The 22,681-nt window shown below is 43.4% G+C and overlaps 1 protein-coding gene across 1 annotated transcript; it reads right to left on the bottom strand.

The window, feature by feature from the left end:
- Positions 1-11,699: 11,699 nt before the first annotated feature.
- LOC123040380 (probable flavin-containing monooxygenase 1) lies at positions 11,700-15,306 on the bottom strand. Its single transcript, XM_044463243.1, has 5 exons — positions 14,800-15,306; positions 13,202-13,439; positions 12,789-12,964; positions 12,325-12,677; positions 11,700-12,242 (listed from the first exon to the last, which is right to left on the bottom strand). The coding sequence occupies exons 1-5, from the start codon at positions 15,238-15,240 to the stop codon at positions 11,891-11,893; spliced, it is 1,560 nt and encodes a 519-aa protein (XP_044319178.1). The 5' UTR covers positions 15,241-15,306; the 3' UTR covers positions 11,700-11,890.
- Positions 15,307-22,681: the final 7,375 nt, after the last annotated feature.

The following is a 22,681-nucleotide window of genomic DNA, read 5'->3' as shown; positions in this document are numbered from 1 at the left end:
AGCTCACATATACTCCCTCCGTTCCTAAATATAAGTCTTTGTAGTGATTTCACTATGGACCACATACATGTAGTCCATAGTAGAATCTCTTCAAAAACTTATATTTACGAACGGAGGGAGCAATAGATAATGTAGTGTTGTGTTCTTTTGTAGACCAACTTGATTTTTGACTACCAAAGTGTTGGTAGTGACTCAACGTGGCAGCCACACTCAGTTGACTTGCAACTTTTTTACTTAATTAATTAGTATTAATCATGGTGATTTTTTGTTGCAATTCTATACACCAGTAATGCAACGCAGGGGTAAGAGTGTCAATTGATTCATTTGTATGTGCAAATTAAGTTGCAGTACTAAAATACTATATATTTCTCTAAACAAATTGATAGGTATCGTTTATTCTGTGATACTCTCTTTTTAAATACATGTTCATAAATGGGCATGTGAAATAAGAGAAAACAGATGAACACAATTACAAGGAAATGCTATCATGACATTAACTAGGAGAATATATTTTCGTACATAAGTTGTAACGACAATCATGTTAAATTATATAAAGAGTATCATGGTATAAGCTCTCATTTTTAACATTTAGTCCTCACAAAAAATATTTTGAAACTTTCTGGAACAAAGATCGACCCAAAAGGAAAGGAGTGTATAAGGAACTAAAATCCCAAGATCAGTACATGGGTTATATTACGAGCTGAAGACCACAGTGTTATTTGTCTTCATTGATGGTTCCTACCAACACATTGTAGTTAAAGGAGAAATTTTTTGTTACCATAATGTTGAGATTTTCTTTGACCATCAGTTACACCAATAATATATGATATTCAGGTCTCACAAAAAAGTATATCATTGAATTTGTATTTGAAAGAAGATTTCATGGATGTAACTTTTATAACATATATGTCATATATATCAAGCTTATTGGTGGTCAAATCTCAGAATACTATTAGACCTTATAAACCCGAACGGAGTGAGTGATTGTTTATCAATTGAGCTTCTATCAAATGTGCCACAAATTAATGATAGATTGGGGTATTTGTGTAATACTAGGTGCTCCGCATTCTCAACCATGTCTCAAGGTTAGTATCAATTCAGATTTCCATATGAGATCATGGCAACGAACATTTACCACCAGCTCGTGAAGATGAAGATATCCAACGATCTCTAGATTATTCAAGTAAAATATTATGAGTCCTTTAGCAGGTCTATGTTAAATGTGAGAGATTGATGATTACAAATCTAGCCGCGCAAATGCGCGGTCCACTACGCTAGTTGTTATATGAGGGTATAACCCAAAAGCCAAAACCGAAAGACTCTAAATACAAGTTTTTTTTATCCAAAGTGAAAAAGGTGAAGCATAAGTCCAAACAAACAGGGCCTAAGTCTCCTAGGTATTTTGTCATGTCCATGCTCACCAAGTGATTCCCGCGGTTAATTATTCGATGGCAGCATGCAAAGCTTTCTTCTAGTTTCTCCTCCTGAGTTAGTTTCTACCTTCGTTTGAATTTACAAAGTCCCGTAGGTATTTTGAGGCTAATTTTGACCATTAAGTTAACTAATGAAAGGACATGCGGTGCCCCCACGTGTGGTTTTGGTAATTGATGACATTCTCTGTGGACTAATGGCTGCATTGAGTTATATTTGAAGGATTTGTCCATAGACATTTCTTGAAGTCCATGTGTTGGTTTCAAGGAGTTTATGAGTTGACCAAGGTGCTATTAAGGAATTATCGAAAAATTGGTCATGTGAGTGTTGAACTTATTGCAAGCATGTCTTGAAGAAGAAGATTGTGTGATTATTCGTGTTTACTTTCAAGACATCATCCAAATGAAGAGAGTTGGAAAGATTCAAGGTTGATCAAGACTAAGTCAAGAGTGAATCAAGTTGATCAACTCACAAAGCGTAGAAGATTTACCAAGAGGGATCAAGGGATCCCATGGTATGGTAAGCATGGTCCATTGCGCTTTGTGTACTAACCCATGGTCTATGTGAGAGTTCTATGTGGGGTTAGGTATGTGTCCATGGGATTGAGTCAAGAGGAAGATATCATACAACCCATGGAGAGGATTACATCAAGTGGCGATCGTCATCAAGATTGCCGTGTGCAAGTGGAGCATCACGAAGAGATCAAGTTCTTGAAGCTTGCCGTCCATTATGGTGACAATGGACTTGTGAAGATGTGCAGAAGAGTGGCTCACCCATAGTGGTTTATGGGGGAGAAATCAACTGGTCTTCATCGACCCAACGCAATCAAGAAAGGTGGTCCATCTTGAGGAGGACAAGATCGTCATCATCTAACTCAAGTGGATTATGCGCAAGGCAAAGGTTTGCCCTTGATAGGTTTATGTTTTACCGGTCTCATGGTGGAAGTTGAGAGACCGGGTTATAGGATCAGTTGCCGTACTATCAAGGGGGGCTCTCGATGAGTAGATTGATCGTATCATTCGTAGAGAGCTCAACCCATTGCATCCTTGCATCATCTTTCTTGGTTCTTGTTTGGTGTTTCTCTTTGTGAGTTTTAGAGCTTGGTCATCTTCATGACAAGCTCTAGTTCATCGAAAACGGAGTTCACATGCATCTTATATGATGTTTTCGATGTTGGACGTTATGTTGGTTCTTCGCTGTTTTGATGCTACTCGTTGTCTTCTATCCAACAAGCTTGAGTTTGCTCAATTCGGAGCTCATTTGCAAACGTTGTGGCAGTTCTGGTTTTCCTTGAAGTATACTTTTTTTCGTGGAAGTGGCATAAGGGAGGCGCCGGAGCGGCAGTATCGCGGCCCCGGAGCGGCAGTACCGCTGAAAGCCATAAGCGGTAGTACCGTTGTTTCACAGCGGTCGTACCGCCCATGGCCACAGGCGGTAGTACGGCTTCGATTCCGCGCTAGTACCGCCTCGACTCGAGACCTGCGTGTCTTTTGTAGGGTTCAGCGGCAGTAGCAGCGGCAGTAGGAGCGGTAGTATCGCTTGTAAGCAGTAGTACCGCCCCTACTACCGCTACTAGTGCCGCTCAATGGCCCTCCTCTCTGTTCCTTCCCCCTTAGGCGCAGTGCGAGGTCCCAGCGGTAGCAAGGCTGCGCCGAGCGGCAGTACAGCTGCCGCCAGCGGTAGTACCGCTCCCTTGAGCGGTAGTACCGCCCGCTGCGGGCTGAGAATGGGGATAACTGTTGGATTTTTGCCCACCTATAAAAGGGGGTCTTCTTCCCCGTTGGACCTTATCCCTTTAGCTCGTGTTCTTCTCCCATTGTTGACCTTCTTCGAGCTTGCTATCTCTCTATCCCTCCATGGAATTTTGCTAGTTTATTTTGGGGGGGGGGGGAGGAGATGTAGATCCACATTTCCACCAATCACTTTCTTCTCTATGTGAGGGGAATCCCTTGCATCTAGATATTGGAGTTCTTGTTTTTCTCCTTGTTCTTCCTCTCTTTTTTCTCATAGCTGTTGTTGCTTTGGTGGGATTTGAGAGTGAAGTACTTGGGCACTCCGTGTGCCCTTGCCATTGCATTTGGTGCATTAGTTTGAGTTCTTCACAGTGATACGTGGAAGTTTCAAGTTGAGAAGCTTATTACTCTTGGGTGGTTGGGCGTCCTAGACGGTTGGTGGTGTTCGGAGCTCAATCATTATGGTGTAAAGCTCCGGGAAAGCGTCGGGGTCTCCAACTAGGTTGTGGAGATTACCCCGAGCAATTTGACAGGTACCGGTGACCGCCCCCAAGGGTTGCCAAAGTGTACGGGTTCGGTGACCTCCCTAAGGGTTGCCATTTGTACGGGTTCGATGACCATCCTCAAGGGTCCCTTAGTGGAATCACGGCATCTTGCATTGTGCGAGGGCGTGAGGAGATTACGGTGGCCCTAGTGGATTCTTGGGGAGCATTGTGCCTCCACACCGCTCCAAACGGATAGCATCCGCAAGGGTGTGAACTTCAGGATACATTGTCGTCTCCGCGTGTCTCGGTTATCTCTTATCCGAGCCCTTTACTTATGCACTTTACTTTGTGATAGCCATAGTGTTTCATGTTATATATCTTGCTATCACATAGTTGTTTATCTTGCTTAGCATAAGTTGTTGGTGCACATAGCTAAGCCTAGTTGCTTTAGGTTTTGTGCTTGACAAATTAATCGCTAGGTTTATTCCGCATTTGTTCAAGCCTAAACCGTAATTATTTTAAAGCGCCTATTCACCCCCCTCTATTCTTCTCTGTTAGGCATACCTCCCCTGCTTCATGACAAGCTCTAGTTCATCGAAAACGGAGTTCACATGCATCTTCTATGATGTTTTTGATGTTGGAGGTTATGTTGGTTCTTCGCTGTTTTGATGCTACTCGTTGTCTTGTATCCAACAAGCTTGAGTTTGCTCAACTCGGAGCTCATATGAAGAAGTTATGGCATTTCTGTTTTTCTCCCTACTCTGGTGTGAGCGGTAGTACCGCAGGCCGGAGCAGTAGTACCGCTTGGATGCTATAAGCGGCAGTACCGCTCCACAGCGGTAGTACCACTTGTAGCCCCAGCCGTAGTACCGCTGCGTTTTCGTGCTAGTGCCGCCTTGATTCAAGGGCTCGTTTTTTGTGTCGGACTTTCCGGTACCAGCCGCGGCAGGAGTGGCGCTAGTACCGCTCTGGAGCGGTAGTACCGCGAGGAGGAGCGGTAGTACCGCTTAGGCTGTTAAGCGGTAGTACCGCTGGCCTAGCGGTAGTACCGCTCTCTGCGGGACTGGTAGGGGGGTAACGGTTGGTTTTCCCCCCTCCTATAAAAGGGGGTCTTCTTCCCCAATGGACCTCATCCTTTGAGCTCGTGTTCTCCCCCCATGTTGACCTTCTCCGAGCTTGCTATCTCTCAATCCCTCCATGGATTCTTGCTAGTTTTTGGGGGAAAAGAGAGAGGAGATCTAGATCCACATTTCCACCAATCACTTTCTCCTCTATGTGAGGGGAACCCTTTGGATCTAGATCTTGGAGTTCTTGGTGTTCTCCTTCTTGTTCTTCCTCTCATTTTCCTCCCTAGCATTAGTTGATTCGGTGGGATTTGGGAGAGAAGGACTTGGGCACTCCGTGTGCCCTTGCCATTGCATTTGGTGCATTGGTTTGAGTTCTCCACGGTGATACGTGGAAGTTACAAGTTGAGAAGCTTATTACTCTTGGGTGCTTGGTGCCCTTGAGCTTGTTCCTCTTGGGTGCTTGGGCTCCCTAGACGGTTGGTGGTGTTCGGAGCTCAATCATTGTGGTGTAAAGCTCCGGGCAAGCGTCGGGGTCTCCAATTAGGTTGTGGAGATCGCCCCGAGCAATTTGACGGGTTCCAGTGACCGCCCCCAAGGGTTGCCAAAGTGTACGGGTTCGGTGACCGCCCCCAAGGGTTTCCATTTGTACGGGTTCGATGACTGCCCTCAAGGGTCCCTTAGTGGAATCACGGCATCTTGCATTGTGCGAGGGCGTGAGGAGATTACGGTGGCCCTAGTGGCTTCTTGGGGAGCATTGTGCCTCCACACCGCTCCAAACGGAGATTAGCATCCGCAAGGGTGTGAACTTCGGGATACATCGTCGTCTCCGCGTGCCTCGGTTATCTCTTACCCGGGCCCTTTACTTATGCACTTTACTTTGTGATAGCCATATTGTTCTTTGTCATATATCTTGCTATCACATAGTTGCTTATCTTGTTTAGCATAAGTTGTTGGTGCACATAGGTGAGCCTAGTTGTTGTAGGTTTTGTGCTTGACAAGTTAACCGCTAGGTTTATTCCGCATTTGTTCAAGTCTAAACCGTAATTATTTTAAAGCGCCTATTCACCCCCCCCCTCTAGGCGACATCCTCGATCTTTCACTTTCTCTTTTTTTCCATGGTCATCTTCTTTCCCAAATCACCCACACAAACAGCCACCCCCAGCAGTGAACGCTTCCGCCAACCAATGGCCATCGGGCCCCAGCGGCGACCTCGAGCCCGCATCCATGGCGGAGCTACCACGGCCACCCGAAAGCTCGAGGGGCGCGATGGCCATCTAGGATGAGGCGAGGAAAGGCGGGGTACATCGGCCGGCTGGTCGGCGGCGGTGGGGACGACAGGAATCGAGAGCTGGCAACGGTGGCGGTTGACGTGAAACTTCCTTCCCGCCAACGTTTTTTTTTTTGTATTTTGGGAGCTGAAAATTTTGCCTCTAAAACTCCATATCTTGGGAAATAGGTTGGTTTTAAGGGGAGTGGCATAAATTTTTATAGGACCGGCTATTTTGCGCAGTGGACATTTTTTCGCCCAAAACCATAAGGCTGCGGTTATTTTATAGTTTCGGGCCTTTTACGGGATCTGCTAGAGATGCTCTAAACATACTTTTTCTGGAATAATCAACATACCTACGAGCTTGTCAACCCAAAACAATAGAGGGTATCTGAAAAGACTTTTTCAGATGATTCCTCGTGGAGTATTGTACATTATGACAGACAATATGACAATGTTTGTGTGCCTTATTTTCCCCGTTGCCTCACAAGCCCAGCCATCTTGCTCTAACATATACGTGGAGAACACAAACTAAGGTGATTCTATTCTCGTAGAGAAAATCCAGGCATTAATTGCAAATTTGACATTGCCAGCGTGGAAGCAAATATGACCTAGAAACCTCCTCAAGCTTGGTTTAATTCGAAGCTATGAATCACTAGAAATGAAAAATGTGTGCTTTTTTTCTGAAAAAAAGCACACATTTTTCATTTCTAGTGATTCATAGAAAAAAAGCACACATTTTTCATTTCTAGTGATTCATAGCTTCGAATTAAACCAAGCTTGAGGAGGTTTCTAGGTCATATACTAGCACATAATGTGTGCTAGTTGCTCTAGTTTTCAAATACTAGCACATAATCTTTGACTTATAGAGGGCCATGAGCATGGGGCACGCGTTGGTGGGTGCAGAAGCCTGGAGAGTGATCTCTTCCATTATCTCACAACACTCCAATTACTTCTTCCCTATCTTATGTCCTTGAACTTTATAATAGCTCTCATTCATGCATGCCTGGCATATATATTCTTTCTTTGAGAAAGGTGCAATTGAAGATTTGGCACTTGGAAGTGTCAATTCCGATCAAGGGGAGGACAATGTTGATTGGTCGGCATTGTTTCTACAATATTCAACATGTGTAACATCATGTTACTTGTGTCCGAGTATCATGCTAAGGGTTTAGGCTGTTATATATTACTTGTCATATCAATAGTTCCATTAGAACGTCTGTTCTTCTAGCTATAGATCCCGTTTGGAACACAAGAACTTAAAATGTAGTCGTAGGAAAAACACATGACCGAGATGTCATGTAATCTAAATTTCTCCTGGAATCTAAAACACTTGAATACTCCAACATGGTCATTTTGGATACCTGTTAGGAAAAACTCAGGAAATGTAGAAACAAATGGAGAAAACATAAGGTAAGACATCGTGTTTGTTTTCCTCCAAAATTCCATTGGAATTGCCTCATTCCATAGGAATCTTGGTAAGCCATTCCTTTGTTCCAAACGGCACGTTGTTTTTTTAATAAGAATTCAATACTTCAAAATTCCTAATAGATATTGGAAAACAAATCATGATTGTTAAAGACTACGGTGATATAATGATTACATAAATACAAGAACCACAATCTATTTTCTCATACAAGTAACATTGTTCATTTTTAGATTGATTTTCAGATGGCACCATCACAACACTATGAGCCATTCAAAGTTTACATCTGGGAGTGCGGTTTTTTCATGGCAAGAAGATTGATTATGCACTTGCATCAGACAGAACTACACCTGTGTAGAATCTCCTGCAAAAAGAATTAAAGACGAAGTGTACTAGGAGTAACCAATTTCGCATCAATATTTGTATCTTCCTACCCAAAGCTTAAAATTAATGGGCTATCCAGATCCAAACCCACAAAGCTGGATCAGATTCTAAAGGAACGGATCACATACAAGCATGGACCCTAATCTTCAAGCTGGGCGCCGGATGACCGGATGACAAGGACATGGTGAGCAGGACAGATGGGCTGCAGCAGCCAGGTGTTGGGGCTATCAAATTTTTCGTTCATTCCAACCCCGTCGAGCAAGGGGAGGAGCATGATGTCCAGCTTCTCTTCCCCGCATCCGCCAACTGAGAGAAAATATGTCAATACGCCATGCATCCCCATCCTTGAACTGCCAATGGCACGGGTCCTCGCAACGCCGGCGCACCGTATTTTTCTATATGGTGCTCTTTCTAGGTGTTGATGTCTACACTTTACTTCTAAAGACGAGACTTTTTGAGTGACAATAATTAACCACGGCATTGAGATTTCAATCGTGTTGAAAGACCTTGCGTGGTTGAATGCCCAGAACCGGACAAGCAGCCTATGATTGCATGCCTTAGTTCCCTATTGCCTCCCAAGCCTAGCTAGCTTGCTAACATATATGATGGAGATAAAAAATTAAGGCATCCCTATTCTTGCATGAAAAATTTAAGGTCTTCCGTGGACGGGCTCATAGCCCAGTGGTGGCGGCGCTGTGGTTTCGCCCAGACGACCTGAGTTCGATCTCTCTTAGGTCGAATTATGTGTCTCACATTCTCTCTTCAAACAATGCCACAGGGTTCCTCCCCTGTTGGTGTATTTTTTAAAATTTGAGGTGTTTCCATTGCTAGCATGTAAAGCGAATATGACCTATCCATATATCTCATAAAGCTTGGTTTAATTTGAAACTATGCATCACTAGAAATGTACTACCTTGCTGCTCTCTCTAGGTTTTCACATACTAGCACACTCTGTAGTTTATAGAGCTGCTGCAGAGGCTGGGACAGTGACCTCTTCCATTATCTCACGCCCTCTTATTACTTCTTACCTATCTTGTGTCCTTGAACTTTAATATAGCTGCCATTGATGCATGATTGGGCATACATGCCTTTTTTTGAAAAATATCCAATCAAAGATTTGGCTTTGGGAAGTGTCATTTTTAATCAAGGGGATTGGGAAGTGTCATTTTAAATCAAGGGGATTGGGAAGTGTCATTTTAAATCAAGGGGAAAACATGCGTTGATTGACCGGCAGTCTATGCCGCAACATTAACCAGAACCGCCCCTCCTACGTTACCCATCATAGTGACTGGGAGCTAACCCTACATCATCACTGCTGGGCTTCTCCTCCTCCTCCCTTGCTTCCACCAGAAGGTGCGGTCGAGCGAAGCCCGACTGTGGCGGGGCCTCTTCGTCCCTTTGTGTGTGGGGTCGGTGCGGCTCGACGGCCCCGGGCCAAGGCATGGCATTGGCCTTAGGTACCACAACGTGGTTTGCTGATACGTCTCCAACGTATCTATAATTTATGAAGTATTCATGTTGTTATTTTATCATTCTTGGGTGTTTTACAATCATTTTTGGGACTAACCTATTGACCAAGTGCCTAGTGCCAGTTGCTGTTTTTTGCTTGTTTTTTACATCACAGGAAATCAATATCAAACAGAGTCCAAACACCGCGAATTTTTTTAGAGATTTTTTATGGGTCAGAAGACACCCAATGGGCTGAAGCTGCACCTGGGGGGTGCCCCGAGGGGGGCACAACCCACCAGGGCTCAGAATATTTGGGAATTTATAGTGCAAAGAGGGGGTGCAGGAGGCCACCGAGGTGGGCACAACCCCTCTTTGCACTATAAATTCCCAAATATTCTGAAACTCTTCGGGGTTACCCTAGATCAGAAGTTCCGCCGCCGCAAGGCCTCTGTATCCACAAGATCCAATCTAGACCCTGTTCCGGCACCCTGCCGAAGGGGGGAATCATCTCCGGTGGCCATCTTCATCATCCCGGCGGCCACCACGATGAGGAGGGAGTAGTCACCCTCAGGGCTGAGGGTTTGTACCAGTAGCTATGTGTTTAACCTCTCTCTCTCTCTCATGTTCTTGAGATGCACAATCTTGATGTATCACGGGCTTTGTTAATATAGTCGGATCATATGGTGTTTTCCCCTCTCTATCTTGTGATGAATTGAGTTCCCCTTTGGGATATCTTTGGATTGAATATTTTTATGGATTTGAGAACACTTGATATATGTCTTACAATTGAATACTCGTGGTGACAATGGGGTATCGTATTGATTCACTTGATATATGTTTTGGCACTCAACTTGCGGATTCTCGCAGTGACATTGGGGTAATCTATGCATAGGGGTTGATGCACGTTCTTGTCTTTGTTTCTCCGGTAGAAATCTTGGGGCACTCTTAGAGGTTCTTTGTGTTGGATTGAGTATTACAAATCTGAATATGTTTTGGTGTTATCTTAGTACGAACTCTTGATAGATCGATCGGGAAGGATAACTTTGTGTTATCTTAGTACGAACTCTTGAAAGATCGATCGGAAAAGATAACCTTGTGTTATTCTAGTACGAACTCTAGGATAGATTGAACGAAAAAAATAGCTTTGTGTTATTTTAGTACGAACTCTTGAATAGATCGAATGGAAAGAATAGCTTTGAGGTGGTTTCGTACCCCACCAACAATTTCTTCCTATGTTCTCCGCTAGATAGGAACTTTGGAGTGATTCTTCAGCGCACTTAAAGGGGTGGTTATGTGATCCAATTATATTAGCACTATTGAGAGATTGCACTAGCGAAAGTACGGACCCTAGGCCTTGTTTTCCATCATTGCAATACCGTTTGTGCTCACTTTTGTTACTTGCTACCTTGCTGTTTTTTATTGTTCGCACTACAAAAATCAATATCTACTATCAATATTACACTCGTATCACCATCTCTTCACCAAACTAGTGCACCTATACAATTTCCCATTGTATTTGGTGTGTTGGGGACACAAGAGACTTTTTATTATTTGGTTGCAGGGTTGTTTGAGAGAGACCATCTTCATCCTACACCTCCTATGGATTGATAAACCTTAGGTCATCCGCTTGAGGGAAAATTGCTACTGTCCTACAAAACTCTATGCTTGGAGGTCCAACATGTGTCTACAAGAATAAAATTGCATAGTAGACATCATTGGCGTGTAGGTGCGGTGGTGATGTGACATGCAGTGCAGTGTTTTTCCACACCCGAGGTGGTGGCGACGGGTTCTCTCCAGGCGGCGCGGGCTGCGGGTGGCCGCCTCTGCCATAGTGGGCCTGGCCGGTGGAGGTGGTGGCGTGGTTTTGGCGGCGCTCTTCCGTCAGCGATGGCGCCTGCTAGGCTTGGTCCGACAGTCTTGGGCGGTGTCGGGAGGGTAGTGTGGGCTTTCCTCTATGTGCGGCTGGACTTCATTCGCGACCGGATGGTACCCACGATGGATGTGTACGGAGGCCCCACATTTGACCATCTTAGTGAAATTTGGGATATATAAGGCAATATGTCATGAGGTTATAGTCTATCACAATTTTGTTATTCTATTTCACTAGTCAAGTTTGAATTGTTGTGTGTGGTCTTTGCTAAAAAATAATGTAAGTATATATCCCACCAAAGGATAAAGAGACTAACACTATTTCAAACGATGACATAGTCTTTGTTTATATACTTTTGTATCTTTTTGAGGTGAGTAAATTTCCAGTCACTCAAATCTTACATATGTATTGTTATTACTGTTTCGTAAGCTAGGGATTAGTAATAGAAAATATAAGCTAGCATTATATATAATTCTACATATATAGTATACTTTCAATAAGGGATTTCTAAGAGGCATGACTATATGGTATAATTGTGCCTATGGTTTCATTTCTTCCTTGACATTGGATATTACTACACTAGATTAGTGGACCAAACAAACCACCAACCCGACTACAATTAATGTCTAGGAACATGTCCTGGCACAATACCATACAATATTATAACAAGTAACCATGCAAGTATGTAAACAACGAGGGATCTGGTAGACAACTTATACATGTGTGTACATGAGGGATCTGGTAGAAAACTTATTGTGTGCAAACATGTGATCTACTATTACTTGGGGTGAAGATTAACATAATCACAAGGACCATAAGGCTCAAATAATTCAGAGAAAAAACCCTTCTTCCTTCTTGGGTTGCATCCCATGTCCTGGCATAGTTGATCATTGTACCATATATGAACAATTCCAACACATGACCTACGGAAATAGTCTCGAGAGTAGCGCTTCATGAACTTCTCCCATTCAAGGACATCCCTCTGCATTTCTCTGACACTTGGCAATCTGAAACCACCATCCATAAAATGTGATATCCACTTGGACATAAGCTCTGTTGTATAGATATTTGTCAAGCTCTCGGAATAGCCGATGACCGCGAGCTGTGGAATCTTTGGATGGATGCACTCCCTAAAATAAGGGATTAGTGTACACTTCAAAATCAAGACGTTCAAACTACATAAATATTGTGCATATATAGCGAGGTGATTACCTATAAAGTGGCACGGTCGTTGATGTTGAGCCAACGACTATGCTCCGAAAGTATTCTGATGTGAACATGTCCTTGATCTTTTGATCACCGTTGAATCCGGTTCCGAAGATAACAATGTCACTCTTTACTGGAGTACATTCACCTTCAAAATGCACACCTTCTTCACAAAAGCTGAATGTTTTTGACTTCTTAAGAACGATGCTACCTTCCTCCAGATTCTTGTAATGATCCTTTGGTGCAATGGCAGCTACACATGCCACTAATCCCTCAAAAAAGCTATGGTCAGGCACCATGTCATGCTTCCTCATTGCAATTGAGTAGTAGCTCTCAACAAACTTCGAAAAAATCAACCTCTACTCAACACAAACAAGGAAAACACATGCATGTATCGGTTTAATCTAAAAAAAACCATTTAAACAAGTTCAATTAGAATTTAATACAAAAATTATAACATGTAGCCCTACCAGTGGAGTCAAGACAGTAGCGACCATGTTGAGGAGAAAGCCTTCACCAGGCTTGTGAATAAGTAGTTCGGCGAAACGGGTGAGATAGAAATTTGAAATGTGGACGCCCCAAGCATAGTAGTCTGGTATATTCCAACTCTTTGTTCGTACTACCATCGTGCATGGTTTTTCGGTACCTAAAAAATAAATAAACAATTAGTAATAAAATCATAGCATTTCTATTTTTGTTTTATTGAGGCAACTATGTAACCCAAGACTTTATAACCAAGTTAGACAATGACACATTTAATAAAGCAGGAATCGTCTACATATTGTAACACTTAGGTTTAACACTAATTAAGTTTGATATATCAACCTTCATGCAAGAGGAAAGGAGATAATCATATTGTAAGAAAGTGGCATCGTCTACATACCATTGACGTTGGCACACTCATTTGCAATGTCTACTGCTGATCTCAGGTAGCCAATAACAGTCACATGCTTGTCCTTGATCATATCTCTAGCATTTTTGCCTCCCATTTTCGAGTACTCCATGGAGTGGATCACTTTCCCGTCAAACACTTCTGGGCCTTTGCCAATTGGAAATGTAGGTATGTTGGGCACACCACTGAACCTCCCAATACAAAGGATCACAAAGTCTGCCTTGTGTACCTGAAAAGAAGGCAAATAGAATTGCACATACAATTTGATTTATGAACATTGTTTCATTTACCTGGAAGGTTAAGTCTAGAAAAATATACTCCGAGTTAACAAAATACTACTCTCTCCAATCCATATTACTTGTCGCTCAAATGGATGTATCTAGCACTAAAATACTGCTAGATAAATCCCTTTGAGCGACAAGTAACAAGGATCGAAGGGAGTATTAAAATTGCTTGTCCCTTAGCCAATCTATACGCATTACATTTGGAAAATGGTGCACATATATTCCCTGATTTTAATTTTCTTGGTGTAGCGTGTTTTCATAGAAATACTGATGTTATGGTACCTATGTAGAAACATCTTGGAGAGTAAAATTTTCGCACTTCTAAAGTTATGTTGCATGTGTACAATAAAAACATGGTCTGATAGTTTAGTTGACTCCTTCTTCGCTTCCAGGGTATAGTCTGATCGTAGGATTACCATCGATTGTATCTGGGTGTTTGTCGTGTTGTTCGATTGTAAAAGCTGAACATCCTACATAACTAAATAGGTGGTCCTCGCTAACTCATTTCTCTCAACGTGCAAGCATGCATATGATCGGTGCCGGGTGATTTTTTTTGAGATGCCGGTTATGTGTTGATGGTAGAGGAGTGTTGGTACAGTAATAATTCATGGAACCGTACTTTGCTATTATTCCCTTACTAGCAAGGAATTCGTGGTTGCAGTGACCTCAGTAGCACCCCAAATCCTGGGTTCGACTACCGGTGGGAGCAGATTTAAACAAGCCTGGAAAAAAAAATCTAGAATACAGGACTGTAGGGCTGTTGCCCTATAGTAACTAGTAAACAAAAATCTTTGATTCCTGCTCCTAGTTTTTTCCCTGAGATTCTGAAGGCTAGTGGTCACCGAAGCTTCAATCTAGAACTTCAAAGATGAGAGGTTACTAGTACTCCCTCCGTCCGGAAATACTTGTCATTGAAATGGATTATCTAGATGTATTTTAGTTATAGATACATTCATTTTAATCCATTTTGATGACAAGTATTTCCGGACGGAGGGAGTACACGGAGTATCACTTGAAGTCAGAAGATCAGAAAAGTAGATGTTGATTTATTCACATCCAGTGGTCACATGCCATTTTTTGGGGAGTAGGTGGCACCTCCATGTGTGAGTGTGACGTTCATGTGCCGAGAAATCAAATTAGTAGGTGCAGCATATTATCATCATCAAATAAAGGCAAACGGATCAATATCACCGACATCCGACAGTGCAGTGTGCTGGTCTGAGCGCACCAATGGTGCGGTGTAAGCAGGGGCACACACAGTATATACGTACCTTGGAAGTATGTGCAAACTGGTTGGGCCCTTACCTCCATGATACCGTCGACGTCGGCCACCGTGAGCTGCCACTCGCCGTCGCCGGAACCAAACGCCTCGCCGCACCCAGCCCAGTCCTCCCACGCCGCCACCTCCTCCTCGCCGACGCCCACATACTCCATCCCGACCACCCTGCGGCCGAACCTGATGCAGTCGAGCACGCCGAAGTGGCGTGCGTAGGCGTCGAGGTAGTCGGCGGCCTGGCGGTGGTCCGGGAACACCTCCGTGACAGACTCCGGCCACGGGAAGTCGGAGTACTGGAACATGGGCCGTGGCGTCTGGAGCCTGGTGCACTCTGGTGCGTGCGCCCACACGCCGCCGAGGACGGTGTCCGCCTCGAAGACGGTCGGCCGGCAGCCGCGCTCCAGTAGGTGCTTGCACGCCGCCAGGCCACTCAGGCCGGCGCCGACGATGGCCACCCTCTTCTTGTCCATGGCTGACCTTGTTGTGTGCGTAAGACGGTGTCACGGACTCACGCTGAGAATGGAGTCCCGCTGTGATGGCTAAGCGTGGTGGTGTTGATAGCTAATCAAGCTCTGTGTTGGGCTGGTGGCATAATGAACGAGTTGTCCTCGTCGCACTATTGCCGCCGTCTCTTTCGATGGCTTGTACGCTGGATCCAGAACCACCGGTGTTAAGAAAATATCTTATATATCGTGAAGAGATTTTATTTTTCACTATATTATTGGATATAAATAAATTAAGATCATCCCACTAATTTAGACTGTAATATAGCCGTCCCATTATTTTTTTTCGAGAACCTTCCAATCTATTCATTTTCAATCATGTGAGTACAACGAACATTAAAAATAATAAAACATTCAGATTTATAGACCACCTAGCGACGACTACAAGCACTGAAGCGAGCTGAAGGCGCACCACCTTCATCACTCCTCCCTTACCAAAGCCGGACACAACTTGTTATAGTAGACAGTCGGGAAGTAGTCGCGTTAAGGCCCATAGGACCGTCAGAACAACCACCGCCGCTGATGAAGAGAAGCTTAGATCGGAAGGATCCAACCTAAGGACACTAGAACAAAGACGAACAAAGAACGGATCCGTGCAGATCCACCATAGACAACCACCAACCAAATCCCGCAACGTCCGCCGGAGACACACCTTCACACGCCCTCCGACGATACTAGACGCACCACCGAGACGGGGGCTAGGCAGGGAGAACCTTATTCCATCTTTAAGAAGCCGCTCTCTTCCGCGTGGAAAGCTATTCTGAAGGTAAAAATGTACTATATGGCCGGCAGAAAAACAGAAATCATCCGGTGTCCATGGGTGCACTGCCCCATCCCTCTATCTACCGTTCATTCACCCCATACCATCCAACGGTGACCCCTTAAAAACCGTCATTGGTATTGTACATTCATCTGAAGCAGAAGTACAAATAGGAGAGTCATGGTAGCAAGCCAGAAGCTAGACAAGTGAATGCAATAGATGCATGCAGCAAGAGTAACGAGCAATGCTTTGGCTAGGACTCTAGCACACGTGCAGGGCTATATGGAGTAGCTTCAACCGTTCAACAGAGAGTTTTTTGGTGCGATAATATGGTATGTTTTGCCCGGTAATATATATGAATTTTTCTTGCTAAATTTTCCGAACATATTGTTCTTGCAAACCCAGCAGAAGATTCCCTTGCAATTTTTTTCTTGCAAAATTCTTCTTACACAGTTTACTTGCAAAATGCATATCCTCTTGCAAATTTTTGTTGCATAAATTTTCTTACAAAATAATCTTGCAAAATGCAGGTTCGCTTGCAAAAATTTATAGGGCCAGTAGATGATAGATATGCAAGTCAGATTGCCAGTACACGTAGCAGCTATATCCCATCTAACTTGTGGGGTACCGTACATGCAGTGTACCAGCTCTTGCAAGGCTGCAACATATGTACCACAATGAAGCTTCTTTACCTATTTCATGCTATTATGAACTGGTATACTTACTTAGGGCCTCACCGTCGGATTGGCATCCAACGAACCACAAAAGTCGGGCACCGAACCCCGTGGTCACCAGATCCACGCTCGTAGAAAAATCATGCTGAACTCTCACAACATTGCCAGGTTGTGGACGGATCTTTTGAACAATAATGCCTCCTTGTGTATTAAGTTTCCTTTGCTGTTCAACATTTGCAATATACAAGATTCATTGTCTCTGAATGAGGGGTGATCAACATTGACAGTTTCCTTTCATAGACGTCTTCACCCCCCTTTGTTGGAGGAGTGGGTAGAGATGCGAAACTTAATAAACTCTTTTATTTTGCGAATAGCTTAATAAACTCTTGGAGCTTAATAAATGAGTTACCTGACCAGATCAGGTGGGGTTTGGGCCCTAGAAAGAGCTTTACTACCAAGTTTGTGTACGAATACCTTGAAACAATTTAAAACACTGTGGGTTATGATTTCAGATGGATTTGGACTGCAAGGATACCTCTGAAAATTTAGATTTTTCTTTGGCAATTATTTCAAGACGCAGTGCTGACTAGAGACGTGATGACCATGCACAATTGGGCTGGTAACCCAAAATGCTCATTTTGCAATGATAGAGAGACCTCTCAACATCTATTCTTCCTTTACCGAGTAGCCAGAGTAGCATGGCATACTGTTGGCTCAGTTTTGGGTACTAATCTCCGTCCAAATAAAATTTGGCAGTATTACTCATGATGTTATGTTTTATTGCCGGATGGAGCCAAATTCTATACATTTGGTCTTGCTGCAGTGTGTTGGGCAATCTGGAATTGCTGTAACAAAGCAACCTTTGAATTAAAATGCCCAGGTCTCTGTTTCATGTGGTGTTTTCTGCTTGTGTATTTCTCTGGGCAGGATTGCTGAAAGGTGAGGATCGGGAAGCAATGGTATGTGGTGCGCGGCCGCTCAGCTGGAACAACACAGCGACTATGATGAGAATTTATGCAGCTGCTGATGACACGACGGAGACCCGAAGCTTCACTGGCTGCATCGTTCGTAGTCTTTTGCCTTGTAGACTTTGGGTTTGCTGGTTACTGCTCCTGTGTATGTAGTTTGGTTGCCTATATATGCTCCCTTGTGAGCGTCCCCTAAACCCGTTTGAACTCTTCCTGCCTTTTGGGTAGTTTGCTGATAGGTGCCGTCGGGTTTTCGCCCTATAGCAAGTGTTTCGACGACGGACACTTGCAGTGGGTTTTCTGGCGATGCACTGAACTCGCTTTCCCTTTTCTTTGTTTTCTTTAAACTTGGTCGGAGGACAAATGGTTGTATTTTCATTATGCTTATATAATGGAAGGGGGTTGTGCCCTGTTCAAAAAAAGAAATCTTTGTCTTCTTATATAATAGAACTCAGAGCATAACAAGTTGTAACTTGTTAAAAAAAGAGACAAAATTTACTCACAATTTAATTTAATCGAAGAATTAAATGAATAACAGGTTTTTTTTTTGAGAAAATGAATAACAGGCTGTTGAGTTAGCCGTGGCATCATCCGGCCCAGAGGCTCCTGGCCTGGACACTGATGCACCCGTATCACCATGACAATCTGACTCCTTAATGCTCCCTTTGATCGAACAATCGGTTGTTTCCGTTTGGAGATAGCTTTTGCATGTCCTGCTCGCTGGCCGTGGGTGTTTGGATGTGCGCAACACACGATGCTCCAAGATTTGCATGCGTTGGATCCCTATTGCCTCCCAAGCCTAGCTACCAGGATCATACATGGAGACTTGCCCCCCAAGCCAAGCAGGTGGAGGATTGCCTCCCAAACCAGGTGGAGGCGCCCCACCTCCCCAACTAACGTGGGAAAGGGTGTGGGGGGCGCACTACCCCTTAGTGGGCTGCTTTTCCCCTTCCCCTTTGGCCCATGAGGCCCTCCAACACTTGCCGGGCCTCCCGAAACACCTTTCGGTCATGCTGGCCATAGCCTGGTACCCCGGAACACTTTCGAACACAAATACCCTTCGTCCAATATATCGATCTTCACCGTCGGACCATTTCAGAACTCCTCGTCACATCCGGGATCTCATCCGGGACTCCGAACAACATTCGGTAACCACATACTAATTCCCATAACAACTCTAGCGTCACCGAACCTTAAGTGTGTAGATCTTACGGGTTCGGGAATCATGCAGACATGACCGAGACATCTCTCCGGCCAATAACAAACAGCGGGATCTGGATACCCATGTTGGATCCCACATGTTCCACGATGACCTCATCGGGTGAACCACGATGTCGAGGATTCAATCAATCCCTTATACAATTCCCTTTGTCAATTACGTTACTTGCCCGAGATTTGATCGTCGGTATCCCAATACCTCGTTCAATCTCGTTACCGGCAAGTCAGTTTACTCGTTCCGTAATGCATGATCCCATGAATAACTACTTAGTCACATTGAGCTCATTATGATGATGCACTACCGAGTGGGCCCAGAGATACCTCTCCGTCATACGGAGTGACAAATCTCAGTCTCGATTTGTGCCAACCCAACAGACACTTTCGGAGATACCTGTAGTGTACCTTTATAGCCACCCAGTTACGTTGTGACGTTTGGTACACCCAAAGCACTCCTACGGTATCCGGGAGTTACACAATCTCATGGTCTAAGGAAATGATACTTGACATTAGAAAAGCTTTAGCAAACGAACTACACGATCTTGTGCTATGCTTAGGATTGGGTCTTGTCCATCACATCATTCTCCTAATGATGTGATCCCGTTATCAATGACATCCAATGTCCATGGTCAGGAAACCATAACCATCTATTGATCAACGAGCTAGTCAACTAGAGGCTCACTAGGGACATGTTGTGGTCTATGTATTCACACATGTATTACAATTTCGAGTTAATACAATTATAGCATGAACAATAGACAATTATCATGAACAAGGAAATACAATAATAACCATTTTATTATTGCCTCTAGGGCATATTTCCAATAGTCTCCCACTTGCACTAGAGTCAATAATCTAGTTCACATCACTATGTGATTGTAATGAATTCAACACCCATGGGGTTTGATCATATCTCGCTTATGAGAGAGGTTATTAGTCAACGGGTCTGAACCTTTCAGATCCGTGTGTGCCTTAGAAATCTCTATGTCATCTTGTAGATGCAGCTACCACGCTCTATTTGGAGCTATTCCAAATAACTGTTCTACTATACGAATCCAGTTTACTACTCAGAATCATCCGGATTAGTGTCAAAGTTTGCATCGACGTAACCCTTTACGACGAACTCTTTTACCACCTCCATAATCGAGAAAATTCCTTCGTGCACTAGTTACTAAGGATAACCATGACCGTTGACCTGTGATCCATTCCTGGATCACACTTGTACCCCTTGACTGACTCATGGCAAGGCACACTTCAGGTGCGGTACATAGCATAGCATACTATAGAGCCTACGTCTAAAGCATAGGGAACGACCTTCGTCCTTTCTCTCTATTCTGTCGTGGTCAGGTCTTGAGTCTTACTCAATACTCACACCTTATAACACAACCAAGAACTCCTTCTTTGCCGATCTATTTTGAACTCCTTCAAAATCTTTTCACGGTATGTGTTCATTTGAAAGTACTATTAAGCATTTTTGATCTATCCTTATAGATCTTGATGCTCAATGTTCAAGTAGCTTAATCCAGGTTTTCCATTGAAAAACACTTTTCGAATAACCCTATATGCTTTCCAGAAACTCTACATCATTTCTGATAATATGTCAACAACATATACTCATCAGAAATTCTATAGTGCTCCCACTCACTTCATTGGAAATACAAGTTTCTCATAAACTTTGTATAAACCCAAAATCTTTGATCATCTCATCAAAGCGTATATTCCAACTCCGTGATGCTTACTCCAATCCTTAGAAGGATTGCTGGAGCTTTGCATACTTGTTAGCATCTTTTAGGATTGAAAAAACCTTCTGGTTGTATCACATACAACCTTTCCTCAAGTAAATTGTCGAGGAAACAATGTTTTGAAATCCTATCTGCAAGATTTCATAAATAATGCAGTAACTGCTAATATAATTCCAACAGACTCTTAGCATCGTTACGCGTGAGAAAGTCTCATCATAGTCAACTTCTTGAACTTGTCGGAAAACATCTTAGCGACAAGTCGAGCTTTCTTAATGGTGAAACTTACCATCATTGTCCGTCTTCCTTTTAAAATCCATCTGTACCCAACAGCCTTACGACCATCAAGTAGTTTTTCCAAAGTCTATATACTTTGTTTTCATACATGGATCCTCTCTCGGATTTTATGGCCTCGAGCCAGTCGTCGGAATCCGGGCCCACCATCGCTTCTCCATAGCTCATAGGTTCATTGTTGTCTAGCAACATGACCTCTAAGACAGGATTACATACCACTCTGAACTAGTACGCATCCTTGTCGACCTACGAGGTTTGGTAGTGACTTGATCTGAAGTTTCATGATCACTATCATCAGCTTCCACTTCAATTGGTGTAGGCGCCATAGGAACAACTTCATGTGCCCTGCTACACACTAGTTGAAGTGATGGTTCAATAACCTCATCAAGTCTCCACCATCCTCCCACTCAATTCTTTCGAGAGAAACTTTTCCTCGAGAAAGGACCCATTTCTAGAAACAATTACTTTTGCTTCCGGATCTGAATTAGGAGGTATACCCAACTGTTTTGGGTGACCTATGAAGATGCATTTATCCTTTTTGGGTTCGAGCTTACTAGGATTATATTCATTCTGAATATGCCCTATGTCGTCCCATAATTAACGTTCGCATTGGCAGTGTACTTGGATTTCTCAAACCGTTTTAATCAATGCCAACCATGCCCTACCTATTTTCCGTTATTCTCCTCACCTAGACTTTCTTTGTCCCACCCAAATTTATTTTGCTGAATAACTTGGTAGTATGGTTATACTCTTGCCAAGGAAATTAAATGCGGGTGTTGATGCATGGCCTCTGAATAATGACAGATTATGAACACATATGTAATTATTTACTTATTTATAGTCTTGTTTGAGCTTCAAGAAGGTTGGTTTGGGTCAACTATTTCTTGTCAAACAGGAAACTAACTGTCGGTCAGGGCAAGGCTCTTTGAAATATGCCTTGGGTCTTATTGTTTTACTGTTGCGCTTGTGCAACATAACATTCTGATGTTAAGGATGGAAGTGTCACCTTCTTTATACTCTCTATACTGGCTCAAAGTGTCAATTCTGTATTCGCGGCTCATAGTGTGCTATAAGTTGCAAATGACTAAAAAAACCTAGGCTTTGTAGAGTCGCTGATGGTTGTGCATAATCATGTGGTTCTGCTTCATGTTCTAGCGCTACTGGTAGCACTAGTAGACAAACATTATTCTTCTCGCCGCACTCACCCAATTCTTTTATTTTAAACCAGTTAACCATGTATGTCCGCACTTGTTCATTTTGGTTGTTTATGTTGTTTTCCCTTTGAAACAAACTGAGATTGGTTTTTGTTCAACCAATTAACTTGTGAAAGCCTGGGCTTCAAGTTAGATTTCTGAAAAAACCGTGTGTGTGTGTGTGTGTGGCCATATAACTTAGTTTCTTGATAGTCTGTCTTAAGTGTTGTGGGTTAATTTGACAAGTCGTTTATGCAATGTGCTAATGAAATTATGGATTGCCTTTTATTTATTCTCAAGTTAGATTTCTAGTTTTATTTGATTTGAGCTTCCTTCCTTGGTTAGGTTAATTTCATATAATGCTGCTTCTGCCATGTGATACGCAACTGGGGATTGACTTGTTTTGTTCTGAATTTTACTAGATAAGTAAAGAGTCCACCGGTGAGGCTGCTTCTTCAATTGCGACAATCCGGTCCCTGCTAGTACTGAAACGAGATATGTGATGGCTCATCTCAGTCAGTTCTTCAAGATAGCGTGCGTACGAGGAAGGGAAGAGGGCAGAAAT

This window comes from Triticum aestivum, chromosome 2B (assembly GCF_018294505.1).
Source record: "Triticum aestivum cultivar Chinese Spring chromosome 2B, IWGSC CS RefSeq v2.1, whole genome shotgun sequence".
Classification (NCBI taxonomy): Eukaryota; Viridiplantae; Streptophyta; class Magnoliopsida; order Poales; family Poaceae; genus Triticum; species Triticum aestivum.
Note: the sequence above shows the minus strand (reverse complement) of the source record. Positions and strands in the feature narration are given on the sequence as shown.